The 17465-nt window shown below is 38.8% G+C and overlaps 1 protein-coding gene across 2 annotated transcripts; it reads right to left on the minus strand.

Annotated features, from left to right (window-relative positions):
• Positions 1–3786: 3786 nt before the first annotated feature.
• Positions 3787–9417, minus strand: LOC131472111 (neuronal acetylcholine receptor subunit non-alpha-2-like). 2 transcript variants are annotated; one of them, XM_058648978.1, is made up of 6 exons: positions 9160–9417; positions 7754–7905; positions 6095–6139; positions 5739–5848; positions 4752–5661; positions 3787–4639 (listed from the first exon to the last, which is right to left on the minus strand). In XM_058648978.1, the coding sequence occupies exons 1-6, from the start codon at positions 9230–9232 to the stop codon at positions 4475–4477; spliced, it is 1455 nt and encodes a 484-aa protein (XP_058504961.1). In that variant the 5' UTR covers positions 9233–9417; the 3' UTR covers positions 3787–4474. The 2 variants fall into 2 exon arrangements, with proteins under 2 accessions (XP_058504961.1, XP_058504962.1); XM_058648979.1 differs by lacking the exon at positions 7754–7905 and having other exon boundaries at positions 9160–9227.
• Positions 9418–17465: the final 8048 nt, after the last annotated feature.

A 17465-nucleotide genomic window follows, 5' to 3' on the forward strand; every position in this document is an offset into this window, starting at 1 on the left:
GTTACTAGAATGTCATAGTATAGTATGTCGTCCAAAATCACTATAAAAAGTCATAGTATAGTATGTCGTCCAAAATCGGTCAAAAAAGTCATAGTATAGTATGTTGTCCAAAATCACTCAAATAAGTCATAGTATAGTATGTAGTCCAAAATCGGTCAAAAAAGTCATAGTATAGTATGTTGTCCAAAATCACTCAAATAAGTCATAGTATAGTATGTCGTCCAAAATCACCAAAAAAAGTCATGGTATAGTATGTCGTCCAAAATTACCAAAAACAGTCATAGTATAGTCTGTCGTTCAAAATCACCAAAAAAAGTCATAGTATTGTATGTCTTCCAAAATCACTCAAAAAAGTCATAGCATAGTATGTCTTCCAAAAATCACTCAAAAAAGTCATAGTATAGTATGTCGTCCAAAATCACTCAAAAAAGTCATAGTATAGTATGTCTTCCAAAAATCACTCAAAAAAGTCATAGTATAGTATGTCATCCAAAATCGTTAAAAAAGTCATAGGTTAGTATGTCGTCCAAAATCGGTCAAAAAAATCATAGTATAGTATGTCGTCCAAAATTGGTCAAAAAAGTCATAGTATAGTATGTCATCCAAAATGACTCAAAAAAGTCATAGTATAGTATGTCTTCCAAAAATCACTCAAAAAAGTCATAGTATAGTATGTCATCAAAAATCGTTAAAAAAGTCATAGGTTAGTATGTCGTCCAAAATCGGTCAAAAAAATCATAGTATAGTATGTCATCCAAAATTGGTCAAAAAAGTCATAGTATAGTATGTCATCCAAAATGACTCAAAAAAGTCATAGTATAGTATGTCGTCCAAAATCACTCAAAAAAGTCATAGTATAGTATGTCGTCCAAGATCCGTCAAAAAAGTCATAGTATAGTATGTCGTCCAAAATCACTAAAAAAAGTCATAGTATAGTATGTCATCCAAAATTGGTCAAAATATTTATATTATAGTATGTCGTCCAAAATCGGTCAAAAAAGTCATAGTATTGTATGTCTTCCAAAATCACTCAAAAAAGTCATAGCATAGTATGTCTTCCAAAAATCACTCAAAAAAGTCATAGTATAGTATGTCGTCCAAAATCAGTCAAAAAAGTCATAGTATAGTATGTCGTCCAAAATCACTCAAAAAAGTCATAGTATAGTATGTCATCCAAAATCACTATAAAAAGTCATACTTTAGCATGTCGTCCAAAATGTTACTAGAATGTCATAGTATAGTATGTCGTCCAAAATCACTATAAAAAGTCATAGTATAGTATGTCGTCCAAAATCGGTCAAAAAAGTCATAGTATAGTATGTTGTCCAAAATCACTCAAATAAGTCATAGTATAGTATGTAGTCCAAAATCACTCAAATAAGTCATAGTATAGTATGTTGTCCAAAATCACTCAAATAAGTCATAGTATAGTATGTCGTCCAAAATTACCAAAAACAGTCATAGTATAGACTGTCGTTCAAAATCACCAGAAAAAGTCATAGTATTGTATGTCTTCCAAAATCACTCAAAAAAGTCATAGCATAGTATGTCTTCCAAAAATCACTCAAAAAAGTCATAGTATAGTATGTCGTCCAAAATCACTCAAAAAAGTCATAGTATAGTATGTCTTCCAAAAATCACTCAAAAAAGTCATAGTATAGTATGTCATCCAAAATCGTTAAAAAAGTCATAGGTTAGTATGTCGTCCAAAATCGGTCAAAAAAGTCATCGTATAGTATGTCATCCAAAATCGTTAAAAAAGTCATAGGTTAGTATGTCGTCCAAAATCGGTCAAAAGAACCATAGTATAGTATGTCGTCCAAAATTGGTCAAAAAAGTCATAGTATAGTATGTCGTCCAAAATCCGTCAAAAAAGTCATAGTATAGTATGTCCAAAATCCGTCAAAAAGTCATAGTATAGTATGTCGTCCAAAATCACTCAAAAAAGTCATAGTATATTATGTCGTCCAATATCACTAAAAAAAGTCATAGTATAGTATGTCATCTAAAATTGGTCAAAATAGTCATATTATAGTATGTCGTCCAAAATCACTCAAAAAAGTCATAGTATAGTATGTCGTCCAAAATCCGTCAAAAAAGTCATAGTATAGTATGTCGTCCAAAATCACTCAAAAAAGTCATAGTATATTATGTCGTCCAATATCACTAAAAAAAGTCATAGTATAGTATGTCATCCAAAATTGGTCAAAATAGTCATATTATAGTATGTCGTCCAAAATCGGTCAAAAAAGTCATAGTATAGTATGTCGTCCAAAATCACTCAAAAAAGTCATAGTATAGTATGTCGTCCAAAATCACTATAAAAAGTCATACTTTAGTATGTCGTCCAAAATGTTACTAGAATGTCATATTATAGTATGTCGTCCAAAATCGGTCAAAATGGTCATATGTCGTCCAAAATCACTATAAAAAGTCATAGTCTAGTATGTCGTCCAAAATCGCCAAAAAAGTCATAGTATAGTATGTCGTCCAAAATCGCCAAAAAAGTCATAGTATAGTATGTCGTCCAAAATCACCAAAAAAAGTCATAGTATAGTATGTTGTCCAAAATCACCAAAAAAAGTCATAGTATAGTATGTTGTCCAAAATCACTCAAAAAAGTCATAGTATAGTATGTCTTTGACTGAGATGTATGAAAACATTTTCTTGGGGTTTTTAAGTTCTGTTTTTGGTCTAAAGTTTTAAAAGTGTGTGAACTTCACTTCATTGTAAGATTAGAACTTATAACCTCAGAGATACAAGTCATCTTCTGGTAGACTGAGATACTTGTCTTCATGCTCTTACAATTTTTACTTGAATTTCAAGGACATGAGTAAAGAAAATATGTTAAAATAGGAATAGTTTAGTCAGTCAGTCAGTCATCATCTACCGCTTTATCCTCAACCAGAGGGTCGCGGGGGGGGCTGTGCCAATCTCAGCTACATCGGGCGATAGGCGGGGTACACCCTGGACAGTTCGCCAGTCCATCGCAGGGCCACACACAGATAGAGACAAACAACCATTCACTCTCACACTCACTCCTATGGTCAATTTGGAGTGTCCAATTTACCTATCCCCACATTGCATGTTTTTGGACTGTGGGAGGAAGCCGGAGTACCCGGAGAGAACCCACGCACACACGGGGAGAACATGCAAACTCCATGCAGAAAGGCCCTTGTTCCAACCGGGGCTCGAACCCGGGTCTTCTCGCTGCAAGGCGAGAGTGCTAACCACTACAACACCGTGTGGCCCGAATAGTTTAGTATGTCGTCCAAAATGTGACAAAAAAGTCCTAGGTTAGTATGTTGTCCAAAATGTGACAAAAAAGTCATATGTTTGTATGTCGTCCAAAATGTGACAAAAAAGTCATAGGTTAGCATGTCGTTCAAAATGTGACAAAATAGTCATACTTTAGTATGTTGTCCAAAATGTGATAAAAAAGTCATAGGTTAGTATGTTGTCCAAAATGTGAAAAAAAGTCATACTTCAGTATGTCTTTCAAAATTGCAATAAAACGTCATAGTTTAGTACTTTGTCCAAAATGTGACAAAAAGTCATAGTTTAGTACTTTGTCCAAAATGAGAAAAAAAGTAATACGAATCAGCACCACTTGTAAGGCAGAAACAGGAGACCCGAATCGAGCACACTCCTGTAATCAAACATGCTGTTGACTGAGGTTAGGACCTCCTACCTCTAACATGTGGACACAGAAATACAGAAATAAATAAATGTAGGTGAACAGAAATGTATAAATAAATGTAAAGCCTTTTTTTATTAATGCTTTTATTTACTCTTGTTTAGTCCTCCATAGTACCCCGTCTTTCACCCTGTTGTTTTCTGGATGTGTCTTTTGTTGTGTGTGTATATAGTTTACCACTAGGTGGTGCTGTCATCTGCGGATATTTCTAACATACTGTGTACTGGACAGTGCATTTGCTCATAGTACAAATAAACTAAAACTTTCTCAGCTGCTTGTGACAGGATTGTTCCACAATAGACAACTTTCACTTTATACAAAAAAGGGATAAACAGTATAACAGTATATATAAAGGTAAGGTGAACGGTATTCTGTGCTTAATCTTGTTCTTGTGACCAAATAATAAACATAGGCAATGTCAAGTGTAAATATAAAGTAAAAATAGAAAATGAAGTACTGTAAATAAATCAAGTAAATGGTTTAGACCTTTTTTAATAAATTAAATGTTTTTTATTTCAGTTTAAATACCTTGTTCAAATGACCAGCATGTGTAACCAATGATACTAGTAGTGTTATTGCCCTTAAAACCACAACAACGATTTTTAGTAACAATTTGAAATGGAACACATAATGCAACTTTGAACAAGCATTTCTCACTTAAATACAATCAAAACATGAGATAAAATTCAAATCAATTGTACAAATACTGACAACTTAAACAGTCAAAGTAACAGTGTAACAGATTCTTGAAGGTAGATCAGCAGTATGTTACTGCCACTAGTGTAAAGGTGGATTCTCGCTTGCAGCTGGAGGAGGAATCCTGAAGAACATATACAGCGCTGGGGTGAAGATGAGGATGGTGCCCAGCACTGAGACGGAGAGAAAAGCCCACAGGAAGATTCTGTCCAACACCTGGGCCACAAACTTCCAGTCTTGTACCACCTGGGAAAATAAGAAAATGTGAGTTGGAATGACAACAACTCAAGGAAACATTAATGCCTAAGAAATATCAAGTTGATTGTTTAAATGTGATTAACTAACATTATACACACACCTCACGAATGAAGTGCTCCTTGCGGATGTGTCTGCTGATATACCGCACTGAATAGATGGCCTTCTCCATCATGGACGAGCAGGCTTCGTCTTCCTTCCCCACGGAAGTCACCTGACCGTGGGCTCCGCCCCTTTGCCCTCCTCTCCGACCTCCAGAGCGAGGCTTCAGCTCAGGGCTTTCAGGAGCCAGCTCTGGGTAGTGGTAGCGGTCGATGTGTCCACGCATGCATAGCAACTTTGGCAGTTTCTGGAGGAAGAGATTACGAACCCACGGTGACATCGGGTGGTAGGTGGCTGAAGAGCGGTGGTGGACATTGATGACAAAGACAGTGACAATGATTGAGAGCGTGACGAAGATCATGATGAAAAGCAGGTATTCTCCAATCAGCGGTATCACCTTAGAAGAGGAAGGGATGATCTCCTCTATGACTAGGAGGAACACGGTGAGGGACACAAGGACAGAGGTAGAAAGTGACAGCTTCTCTCCTTCATCCGACGGAAGGTAAAACACCAAGACCGTTAGAAAGGACAAACCCAAACAAGGGATGATGAGGAAGAGCGTGTAGAACAGAGGGAGCCTCTTCAGAATAAAAGAATATGTAATGAAAGGGTATGAATACAAGCCGTCCTTCCTGTTTCCTCTGGCACCAGTGGCATTGAGGATCTCCCACTCTCCATTATCGAAAAAATCCTTACGATCTACTTGGAAGTCCATCAGAACCAGGTCCACCATGTGTCCATCATAAGTCCAGGAGCCAAACTTCATAGTGCAGTTCTGGCGGTCAAATGGAAAAAAGGTTACATCCATGGCGCAGGCGGATTTGTAGCTTGCTGGTGGCGTCCACGTAATCATACCATTGTACCTGACAATGGCTTTGGTCATCAGGGAACCTTCAAACCGCCCATCAGCACTGAGGATACATGAAGAAAATGTTGTTAAAAAGCGCTGATTGTGTTGATTGTAAATCATTTGCAAGTGAACTCTTACTTCTCATAGAGGACGATGTCTGGAAGCCAGATATTTTCAGAGGGAACTCTGATAGATGTAATTCCTCCATAGTTCTCTGGATTCCATCGCAGCTTGTAATCAATCCACTCCTGGTAAATACAGGACACAGGATGCTGCATTATTAGACCAACATGAAACATTTTCCTATGAAGATTATTCATTTTACGTTTGGAGCTAAATTATTTGTCTTGCCTCTGTACTTTCCAGTGTTATTCTTTTAATATTGAATTGTTGAAAAAAAAAAACAATAACAACAACAGCTCTGCTGCTGAACAGAAGACCATATTGTTTCAAAGAGTTATTATAACAATGTAGGCTTTTGTCCTCTTGCTTACCTGACAAAGCCAAACATTAGTTGTCATGAGCTGGTTCTTCTCATCCTTAAGAGAAAGAGAAGAATGGGTGAAAAATCAAAATCAAAATTCAAACCACAGGGATTAATATCCTCACAAAACATTCAAAATCCTTAGTAAATGCATGACAATAAACAATAATTAAATATAAACTATTTTCATATTTTCAGGTGCTGCTAAGTGGCCGGTTTTCTTGTCTACACCTGCCTCAAATGTGTCAGATTTACAATGAATACATTCAAGAAAAAAAAAAACATCTAGGCATGTTCTGATCTAGGCATCAGATGTTGTCAGTGGAACTCTAAAGAAGGCTTGTCTAAAAAGCAAATTAAATCATCCTTTATTTTTCGCTCATGGAAGCAGACAGAATCTCATTTCCCTGTCTCTGCCACTTCCTTAGCAAACAAGTAAAAAGAAACATGAAACCAGAGGCAGGAGACGTAGACCAGCTGGAGCAATATAGATACAGCAAGAATTAAATAGTATAGGGCAGAAATAACAGGGACAGATAAATGGAGAGCGTTTAACAAACTGAAGTTTGAAATGTAAAACTGAGAAAATACAGCAGAGAAATAAACTAGCCAGGAGTGAAAGGCATATACTATATTCAATGATGTAAATGATTGATATATCCAGACCCACATGTGAGAGTGAGTTTGAAATTTTGGTGATTACACAAACCAGAGGTGAACCATAATCTAATAATCTAATCCAGACATGCTGCAGCCCAGAAAGTCTCTGGGGACAATGAAGCCAAACTGCTGTTCATGTGGTTAGCTCTCTCTCCCTCATAGTATTCCAAAAACCCAGTAGAACAGAAGCATAAATCCCCCTTCTCTGCAGAACCATAAAGAGGCTTTGTTTAATTCATCCCCAATTGTCTTTACCAAGCGAATGTGTCAGCTGAAAGAATGGAGAGTTAAGTCTAAACCAGTTGAGATAAATATTTAAGGCAAAAAAAGACTGGCTCCTCCATTAGCATTTTCCATTTTCGCTTCTTGAACACCTAAACTGACTTCTTCTTCTGAAATATTAAAGGAACACTACGGAGAGAAAGAGATTGGGTGGTTGTAGATACAGAAAGTGCTCCAGATCTATTTCAGGACCATGGAAAGCTCCACACTGTGACATTGAAAAGCTGTTGGGTTTCAGCACAATGGACAAGGACACTGCAAAGAGACACAACAACCACATTCATCTGTTGTTGTCACTTCAGAATGAGGATTTGTATGGTGTATTTTAGTCTTTGCCCCATAATAAGGCAACATACTGCATACATACAGGTATATATCCATAAAAAGACTAACATTGTGCTAGCCCATCTCTAAGCAATTACTTGCATCCCCACCACTGTCTTCAGCTCTTTATTGATTCATAATTGGAATGTGAGTAAACACAAAATGGGGCAAAATTTACACCTGTAGTCAAAACATTTAAGTAGGCTCATCAGTAGCCACTTTAATAAAACAGATGAGCTCTTATGTGTTTAGCGAACATAAAAATGTATTAAATTAAATTGTTTAAAATCAAGAACTTTGACAAAAAATAGTTTTGATGGGGGGAGGGGGTTTGAGACATAGTTGTTTGGAAATGAAAGAAGGAGATGAATAATCTCGTGATAGTGTGTGTGTTCATCCTCACCACATCAACCAGCTGAGAGATCCTGAGTCCAAAGCGAACTCTAATTGTGTCATTGGCTCGTAGGATGGGCCTGACCCAGCGCTGGTAACCTTGGAAAAGGTTCCTCAGCAGAGCATCCTCCATCTCCGCCAAGGACACAAACTCACTTTTGGCTGCAATAAAGCGGGAGAAATATTCATTGTTACAGTCAATCTTCCACCAATAACATCCTGTGTCTGCCAATTCAGTGGCAATTGGTAAGAAGTAAATAACTACATGTAATCAAGTGTTCTTTTGACCCTCAACCATGCTGTGGTTCTGCTCATTATGTTTGACCATCAGTTAAACAACTTTCACATTGGTTTGACTTTTCACAGTGATCGTCATGTGCACAGTGCACATAAGAGACAGAGAGAGAGAGAGAACTGATGTATCTTGTGCATCAGACTTGTAGAATGAGTAGTTTGTGAGAGTGGAAATTAGCTTTCACAAATTTGGTCAAATCCAACTATCTCATTTGAAATATAGTTGAAAATCAAAAGCCAACTAGAGCATATAATGCAGGTTCTGTCACACTTTATCCAGATAATCTATCCATTAATGCAAGGAATGTCTGTCTGTCTATTAATACCATAACTGTCCAACTTCAAAACTTGGCAGGTGACTGAATGAAGACACACGTGTGTACAGTATCAACTTTGATGTTGTTTGGATAAAAAATACAAGAGATAAAATAGGCAAATGTTGAACGGGTACAGCACTACTTCCATCCATGTGTAGATATTCACCCCCTCACTGTCTCGGAGTATTGAGGCAAGTATTAGATGAGAGGATGAGGAGATTCTGATGATGCACTGCAGACAGTTGAGTGGGGAGGAGCTGAGACAGAGTAACTGGGTTACAGTTGGCAGCGACAGAAATAAAAGCTGATGATTATGAGATTGATAAGAGATAATCATACAATTAGACATGGGAGCTAATGTGTGGTTTAACCTGCTGCTGGTTTCACATCTGTTTATATCAACCTACTGGACTTGGAAGTGTTTAGTGGGCTATTTAATATCCATGTGTGTGTGTGTGCTGCAGAGAGGTGGACAGTGACATCTGACTCTTGTGTTCCAGTTTTGTCTCCTGAACAGCAAACTTCAGCAGAAACAGAGACTGGTCATGACGGAAGTAAGTGATGCTTATTACTGCTTTAAACAATTCCCATTTCGTTATTGTCAATGAATGTAGGCAGAGAATAAACATTAACAATTTCTGATTGAATTAAATATAAAAGACACACAAAGAGGGCAACGTATATATAAAGTATAAGCATGGAGTTTACGACACATGAATGCAAAGTAAGAGTAACTTTATCAACAGCAGTCCACAAATGAGAAATGAGTTTGAGGGACATTTGCGCGTAAACCAAGTTTTCTTACCGTCGATGTTGGCGAGACACAGCGGGCAGAAGATCCACGAGAGGAGGAAGAGGAGGAGGAACACCAACTTCATGATGGTGGCGCGTGCTGTTGATCGAGAGCTACCCACTGAAGAAGATTGCTGTGTGTGAACCGAAATGGCAGGAAAAATGCGGAAAACAGGCTTCCTGTTGCCGGCGAACACAGGGTAAGGAAACGACGCAGCATGTGGCCGGTGTGTGTGGACACTGATGAGGCTCCTGCCGGGGCGTCACTCACGGGGAGCGGCTGTCAGGCAGCGGGGCGGCTCTCTGGAAGAGGAGAGGGAGAGGGAGGGGACGGAGGAGGGGGAGGTTGGAAGTTTAAGAACTGGTTTGAATTCTTAGAGCAAGTTTTATTCTTATCTCTGGAATGTTTCAATTGTAAGGTTATTTTTTTACTATTCTGACGACATGTCATCACCGGTGATCTGGAGCATGATTTTCTACAAATGTGATTTATTTGTGCAGTGGCGTGCACAGACATTTCGGAGGAAAAACTTAACAGGGCACCCACTGCACACAGGTGGGGCAGGCACCACTAGTATCCTAACTATCCACATCCTCACACACCTGTGTATATTATACAGGGACATCCGTTACAGCACAGCATCATGTTCTATCACAAATTGGCATTTTCTATACAGCACGGAATATCATTTCCTCTAAGGACACCCTTTGGGACACTGTCATGTGGGGACAGTAGGGAACTTCATAACGGCACCCATTTGGATTGGAACGGCATCCATAGGAAACACTGCATCACCTTTCTCCACTAAAGGCACTCCTTTAGAAACAATCCATCCATCCATCTTCTGTTGCTTTATCCTCCAAATGAGGGTCGTGGGGGGGGGTGCTGTGCCAATCCCAGTTGACATAGAGTGAAAGGTGGGGTACACCCTGGACAGATGACCAATCCATCACAGGGCCACAAAGAAACAAACATCCACCCACTCTCACACTCACGGTCAATTTAGAGTATCCAATTTACCCAATCCCCATATTGCATGTGTTTGGACTGTGGGAGGAAACTGAAGAACCTGGAGAAAACCCACACATACATGGTGAGAACATGCAAACTCCATGCAGAAAGGCCTTTGTTCCGACCAGGTCGTGAACCTGGGTCTTCTTGCTGCAAAGGCAAGAGTGCTTACACTACACCTTTATGTGACAAATACAGTTTTGTTTTGTTTTAATGTGCAGCGATTTGTGGCCTTGTTGTAACACTAATAAAATGATGTGTGTCTTTGTCACTGTCACTTGCTGCTAAGTAAAAGTATCCTCTGTTCCAATATATTGTACTGCACATTCACTTGTCATTTCCCCAACAATATTGCACAGAATATCTTGCATCTGGGCTGCACTGCACATTTAGTGAGTTTAATTTAATTAGGATTTCCGATTAATTTCTAACTTTGTCCAACTGTTCCGAGCGTCTAAAAAGAGCTGTGAAATCGCATCTCTCTGCACTGTACAATTGTGTGTGAGTTACGATGGCAATAAAGATCTACTCTCCCGGAACTTTCCTCCCTTGTCTGCCCATCTGTATTCCCCTGCTCATGATTGTATTCAAGTGTTAAAGAGCTTCAGATTTGTGGTGACATTATTATGTTTAAATGTCTGTACCTAGTAATGACAGCTTCATAAATCTCTGCTGAGAAGTACGTGTGCTGCAAAATATTCCCTGTTCTACCAACTGGCAACCGACTCAGCAAGTGAGACGAACGCTGTTGATAAGATACGGAGCAGTTTTACTGCTTATTTTGGAATGGAAAACACTTTGGGTAGCCATGATGTTTTTCCAGGTTTGTGTTTTGTATAATGATGTGTTTTTTTATTGGAATAAAAACGTCCATAGTTACAACAGTATATGGACAACTGCACACACTTAAAAATAAGACTCCAGGCTTTTTTACAAGGTTTTGGAGTCTACTGACCGGTTTCTCCAAATCAGATACAACAAAGCTGCATAGTTTACTGCTATAAATGTATATTGAACACAGTGCATCAAACAACACTGATCAATCTACTATGTGGGCAACAGCATACAAATAAAATCCAGAGATGGTTTCGACATGATGACCATAAACTTGGATTATCAGACATCGTTTTTAGTTACAGTGCTTGTGTTTTTATGTTTTCAGAATAAGAATAATAACAATAAAGAGACATGAAGAACATGTGAACAAAGACACCAGCACATCCTCAAACACAAACAAATACAGTATATTGTTGTGTTAACCAGGCGTATGCTACACATTTTCTTTCCTTTTTTTCTCCTCCACTTACTTCACTCTGACGCATGCTCTGGCCCCAATACTTGGTGCAGAGCCAGCCTAAGGCATAAGCGAACTAAGCGGCTCCTCGGGGCCCCCAGATCACCAGGGGCCCACATTTTAACATATCAAAGAAATCTAGATGTCTTTAGGTATATTCAGATAACAGAATACTGTTTATTTTGGAGTTGCAGGTTTGCTCATTAAATTTGCACATCTCTTACAAGTTTTAAAACCCAAAATCATGAAACTGATTTAAAGTTATCAGTATCAGTATCATCACACTTCGTGCTTCACTTTGAAAACAAGGACAGTTTTGTGATTTTACTGCCCTCAGATTTCCAAGCACTCTGAGGTGGTGGAAGTGGGCCCCAAATTCAGCCCCATTAAGACTTGGGCCAGCACTGGCTTGGTGCTCCCCTATCCCCCTACCCTCCTTCTCCTCCATGGTTTGAAGTGATGGGATAATGGGAGGATGATTATCACAATGATATTATCCTGATTTTCTGCTCCACTTGAAGATGTGGGGCAGGCAGCTGCTGCCTCAGAGATCGTCCCATGATCATTCGCAATTCGCAAATTGTCTCAGATTGGAAACCTGCTGGTCCTTTTCCCTCGATGACTGAGATCAGCTGGACAGTAGGTTTTTCTGTTTGTTTGTTTATTTTTTTTGTTTTTGTATCTAGTGAGGGAGAGAAAAAAGGAAGAAAGTAAAGGAGGATCTGTGTGTGTATGATGACCAGTTGTTTGTGTGAGTTAGTGTTTTCCTTCTTCCTCTGTTTGGCAGTTTCTAAACTGCTGTTCATAATCTAAAAGCTGCATAATTTGAGTGCAAAAATATTTATCAAAGAGAAAAATCTCTCAATCTCCCAAGGCCTGTATTTTTTTAATCTTACTCTGTTATTGTAAGGATTAAAAAAAAAACATGATAAAGGAGGAGGAGGGGGATTCTAAGAAAAACTAACCTCACACAATCTTTGAAGGAGAATACTCACACTTTAGCCCACCAATGTTATCATACTTAGGGAAAACATGTAAGGTTAGAAATATCAATAGAAAACAAATTAATTAAATCAAAACCAGGCATGTGATCTGACACTTAATATCAATATTGCAAAGGTTGACTCATTTTGTACTATGATGGTACTGTGATACCAAAAAACTGCAGTAGCAAAATACTGTATAGAAAAGATCAGAGAAAATTGGAAAGGAAAGGAAAGTGGTTGGAGGAGTTCCAGGGTCAAATCAGCCACTGATGTCAGTTTCTTACTTAGCACATACAAGCACGAAAAATATGTATTGACCTGTAACGTGATACCTCCTCTGATGTGGAAAGAAAAAAAGGGCACAGACTGTTGAAACTCAAGCTCTCAGGACGGTGTCACAATTCTGTCTCCTTCAGATAACGCCGGTCGTGTGTATGTGTGTTCCAGGTATTACTCATGTTGTGGGGACCTAAATCTGTTTACACAGTCACAATATGGGGACTTGTCTTCCTTACAGGCACAAAAAACAAGTCCCCATAGTGTAATTTAAGGTTAGAGTAAGTCTCTATAGTCATGGGAACCAGTGTGCGTGTGTGTGCGTATTTATGCATATAAGCTGGACATGTGTATGATCTCCTAGAATCCAGAATCACAAATGTGTTACGTAACCTTCAGTAGCCTCTGGAGAAGATGGACAGTTAATGAGGCACCTTCTGTCACGCACACACATATGCAACATGTCACATGAACATGTAACCCGCTGCCAACACTAAGCTGCTGCTGTGGCGTCAGAAAAGTCTTGACTCCACTGAGCTCATTGTTGTATAAGCAAACGGAAAGCTGGATTACTCCGAGTTGTAATTTACAGTTTGTGCCAACAGCAAATGCAAAAATAGACAGCTGTTCCAACCCCAAAAAAATAAATCAAACTGCTTTCCTTCATGTGACAGTAAGAGGTTAAAAATTCTAGAAAAGGCCCAAAGGTGAAGATAGAAGCCACTGACATCAAGACTCCTCACAGTGTACAGAGGGTTTCACGCCATATCCAACATCATGAAGCAGTACACTAAGCAGGATGAGGGAGATCAAAGACTAGTGAGCCCACCTCAGACTGACAAACTGGTGATGAATAAGCAACCAGACATTATACTGGCCCAAAGACTGAGAGTGAGGCTCCAGTTGATTCCAGGTACAACATCTAAGATCTCATTACAGAAGAAACAGCCACAATACTGTCTGGTAGAGGACAGAGGAAGAGGAAGGTAATCAAGGCAATCGCTCATTAATCGTTAGACTTTTCTTGAGACTTGCTGCCATAAAAGCAGTCCAGCACCAGACTTACTTACTATCCTCATCCATCCTTCATCAACGGCTTGTCCATCCCAGATGGCAGTATAGTGCCTGTCACACCCTGGATGAGATGATGAAGATAATAGTGATGATTGTAATTGTTATTTACATTATTGATTTGTGACATGCTCGTGGTCTCTATGTTCTTCTCTTTCATCTCTCTGTAGATGTAATGTTTTGTTTGTGATCTGCTGAACTTGTGCCTTTAATTATACCCCAGTGAGGGTTTTTTTCCTTTAATAACAGTTTTTCTTGTTTTTGATTGATACTTGATCCTGATAAATGTACTCCACAATAGCGAGCATGTGTCAGTGCAATACACATCAGACAGATTTTATTGAAGAGCACCATTAACCTGTTGTATATTTTTCTTTTTTTTAACACAGACACCAAAAGAAGATGCATTGCAACAGAGAGATGCTCCTGAGGCTCAGTTTCCATCTAAAGGTTAACTTATAATTTTGGTGCCATTTGTTCTTAAAATACCTAAAAGAGCCTAAGACGATGTTTCTTCAGCCATCTAAAAATAATTATCAGAGTAAAAGCTGTTTGTGCGTGTGTGTGTTTTTAGTATTCTACTTTAGGAAACAGACTGGGCATGTGTGTGTGTGGGTGTGTGTGTGTGTGTGCGTTCAGAAGGCTCCCACTGGAATTAATTATTTAGAGGAGAGTCTCCTTTACTTATCCACAGTTGACTGGCTGCAGGCACATACTGTTCTGCTCCCGATGACACAAGAGTCTACCCTCATTCACCATCCACGCTTGCTGCGTTATGCCCCATCTCACCCTATAATTCCACCACGGCCTTTCTCAGTGTGCTTTTTGGTTCCCTACGGATGCCCCACGATCACATCCTTGATTCTTGAAGTCCCTCAAACACTCAAATTAAAAGGACAGGGAGAAAGAAAGACATAGAAGAAGACAGCAAGGATGTGGAGAGATACATGTGAGATTGACACATGACACATGTGAAAAGATTTTAAAGAGTAAAAAAAAACATGAACAAACTTGTCATTTCATTTTCACGGTACCAAAAAGGATAAAAATCAAATCCTGCAGACACATAAGCTGTGCCATGTGTTTCATTCTGTAGCTCTTCTGTCCAGGAGCTGGATGCTAAGAGTTGATGTCAACAGAAAGGAATGTGTAAAATATTCATCCATGTGGCTGCATGGCTTAATAATGTATTATCCCTCAATTTAGTACCAAAGGCTTTGCTGTACTCTGCTTTGCTCTGACTGCCACTGCGTGCTTCAAGTCCAATCACTCAAAAAAAAAAGATACAGTGCTTTCAAATACCCAGCACCATTACGAATTCAGATTAAAGTGGCTGCAGCTCCAGAGAAGCAGCAAACCAGTGCTTAATTCTCAACATACTTTAAAATCGACACCTCAGAAGACATCTACGTATGTTTGGGAGCAAAAGCTAAATTTACTCTTTCTAAAATGGTAACTATCTAAGTTGGAGGCACTTTATAAAAATCCAACATGCAAACACTGTCCAAGAATAACCAGAGTGTCTGTGACAGCCAGGTGCTGATGTGACCCTGTTAGCCAGCAGACCGGGACTGATGGGATATTATGTGGAGCTGTTGTGCTGCTGCTGCTGCTGCTGCTGCTGCTGCTGCATCTCCATATTCATAGCTAGACTCCATCCATCCCATAATCCTCACGTAGCGAGACCCGTGCTGGGGAGGACACACAGACAACAGTGTCACTGTATCTCACTCTCTCGCCCTCTGTCTCTCGCTCTCAGTTCCTCAGGTGACTCGTGTTATCGTCTCCGTCCTTCCTGAAACAGACACACACACTTCACTTGCTCACAGAACAATGTGCACACACTCACTCAGTGCACACAAGTGGGGATTAAGTAAGAGCAATTGAGTCACTGGGAGCCACAGGGTGGGCTGATTCAAAGCCAGAGACAGACTCAGTCTGACTTGAGGCTACATTTTGTTGCTTCACCACACTAAATTTTTAGTTTGTGTGTGTGTGTGCAGACATATACAGTATAAGCTAACAGGCACAGTCAGACTCACCTGTGACCTTTGACTTTGCTGTTTGACTCCATGTCTTCACTCCAAATTCACCTTGAAATAAACTGATTTTTTATTAAGAATGTCCCATGGAAATATAATTGTTGACCAAAAATGACTAAGTGTGTCTGCAATCTACAAATTGAATTAAAACTGCTGGCAGCCACACTGAAATGGCTTTGTTTTTTTTTTAATCAATGCCACATGATATTATATAAATTAAACTATAAAAGGTTGAATTAAGAACTCTGATGAGTGAGTGAATACATATTTAAAATAATTAAAACCTCACCTAGAAAGTGGTTTAATTTGAATGCCCCTTTGTGTCAGAAGAAAAAAAGAAAAGAAGAATCCTTACATTTCTTCATATTCAAATGAGTTATATTAAACTGACTTAAACCCAAAGGAGTGAGCACTTCTACCCACCTTTTACTCTTTTCACACCTCCTTCCCCATGTGCTCTACCTCATTAGCGCTGCCTTACATACGACAGAACAAAGACGACCTGCAGAAGCTGGTGCTCAGAGAATTATTACATCTATTCAGACAGAGCAGTATTCATGGATCCTCACTCATCTGGTCACAATTTCAGTTGACATTGGTAATCTTATTTAAGAAACACGCAGTTAAAAATAGCGACCATCAATTACATGAGTCGTTATCAAAAACATATTAATATGTGCAGAGCACTAATATAGAAGACTAAGTTGGAGGGACTGTGGACACACTTGTCAAATATTGTTACATCACAAGAAACAGCAAGACTATCCGCCTGGCACTGACAGATCATTGTGCTCGTGTGTTTCACATTAAAATAAAAGAAGTGAAAGAAGGAATCATGAAAAATAATACTTCCTTTTAGTAACTTTAACTGTTGAGTTCTCTGTAGCTTTCCACCTCAACACAATCTTAAAAACTGTCTTGTCAAGTGTTGAGGAGAGAAGCTAGAATATGTTGGATCTATCTGTATCTATGTTTAATTTTACCTTATTATTGTATTATTATTGTAATATTGCGTGCAAGACATACAGGTAGGTAAGAGGAAACCCACACAGTTTGAGTCCAAGAGCATCTTTATTTCTAAAAACAAGTTTTACATTTAAAGTCCTTTTTTTTTTTACATGTTTAATCTACAATGTGTATGTTTAATCTACAATTTAAAGCGTTCGACACATTACTGATATTGTGAATTGACGTGTTGTGCTTATTATTTGGAGTGACCACATGTGGAAAAAATATCGTCATCATCATCAGGGATGAAGCCACAGTATGTCCTTCTCACAAGTCATGCATAACTCACTTTTTACACAGGAATGTACAGGAAAACATGGAGACATGAGGAAAAGCTGGAAGGAAAGTTGGCACCCTTCAAATTACCTCACCTCACATCACAAGACTATACATACAGTATCATAAGCAGTTATCAAAATATAGTTTGGTCTAATTTAAAATTTATAGTAAGACATACTGGTCCACATTTCTCTAAAGTGTCTTATTGCAGTGACTAATGATAGCAAAGTGCTATTGGAAAACACAAAGGTGTTCAGGTTGTTCAGGTTGTCTCTTTACAACATTACTCTGGCTTTGGAAAGCAAAGATTTTTTTTATTAAAGGTTTTGCTGCAGCTGACCCTTTGGCCTT

This window comes from Solea solea, chromosome 14 (genome assembly GCF_958295425.1).
Source record: "Solea solea chromosome 14, fSolSol10.1, whole genome shotgun sequence".
In the NCBI taxonomy this organism is placed as follows: Eukaryota; Metazoa; Chordata; class Actinopteri; order Pleuronectiformes; family Soleidae; genus Solea; species Solea solea.

Excerpts from the sequence above, each read along its gene's own strand:
- LOC131472111 (XM_058648978.1), bottom strand. The coding sequence starts at position 9,232 with ATGAAGTTGGTGTTCCTCCTCCTCTTCCTCCTCTCGTGGATCTTCTGC. Across the intron at positions 6,140-7,753 it reads TCTCTCAGCTGGTTGATGTG|GATGAGAAGAACCAGCTCAT; the intron begins GTGAGGATGAAC and ends CTTTCTCTTAAG. Across the intron at positions 4,640-4,751 it reads AGGAGCACTTCATTCGTGAG|GTGGTACAAGACTGGAAGTT; the intron begins GTGTGTGTATAA and ends TTATTTTCCCAG.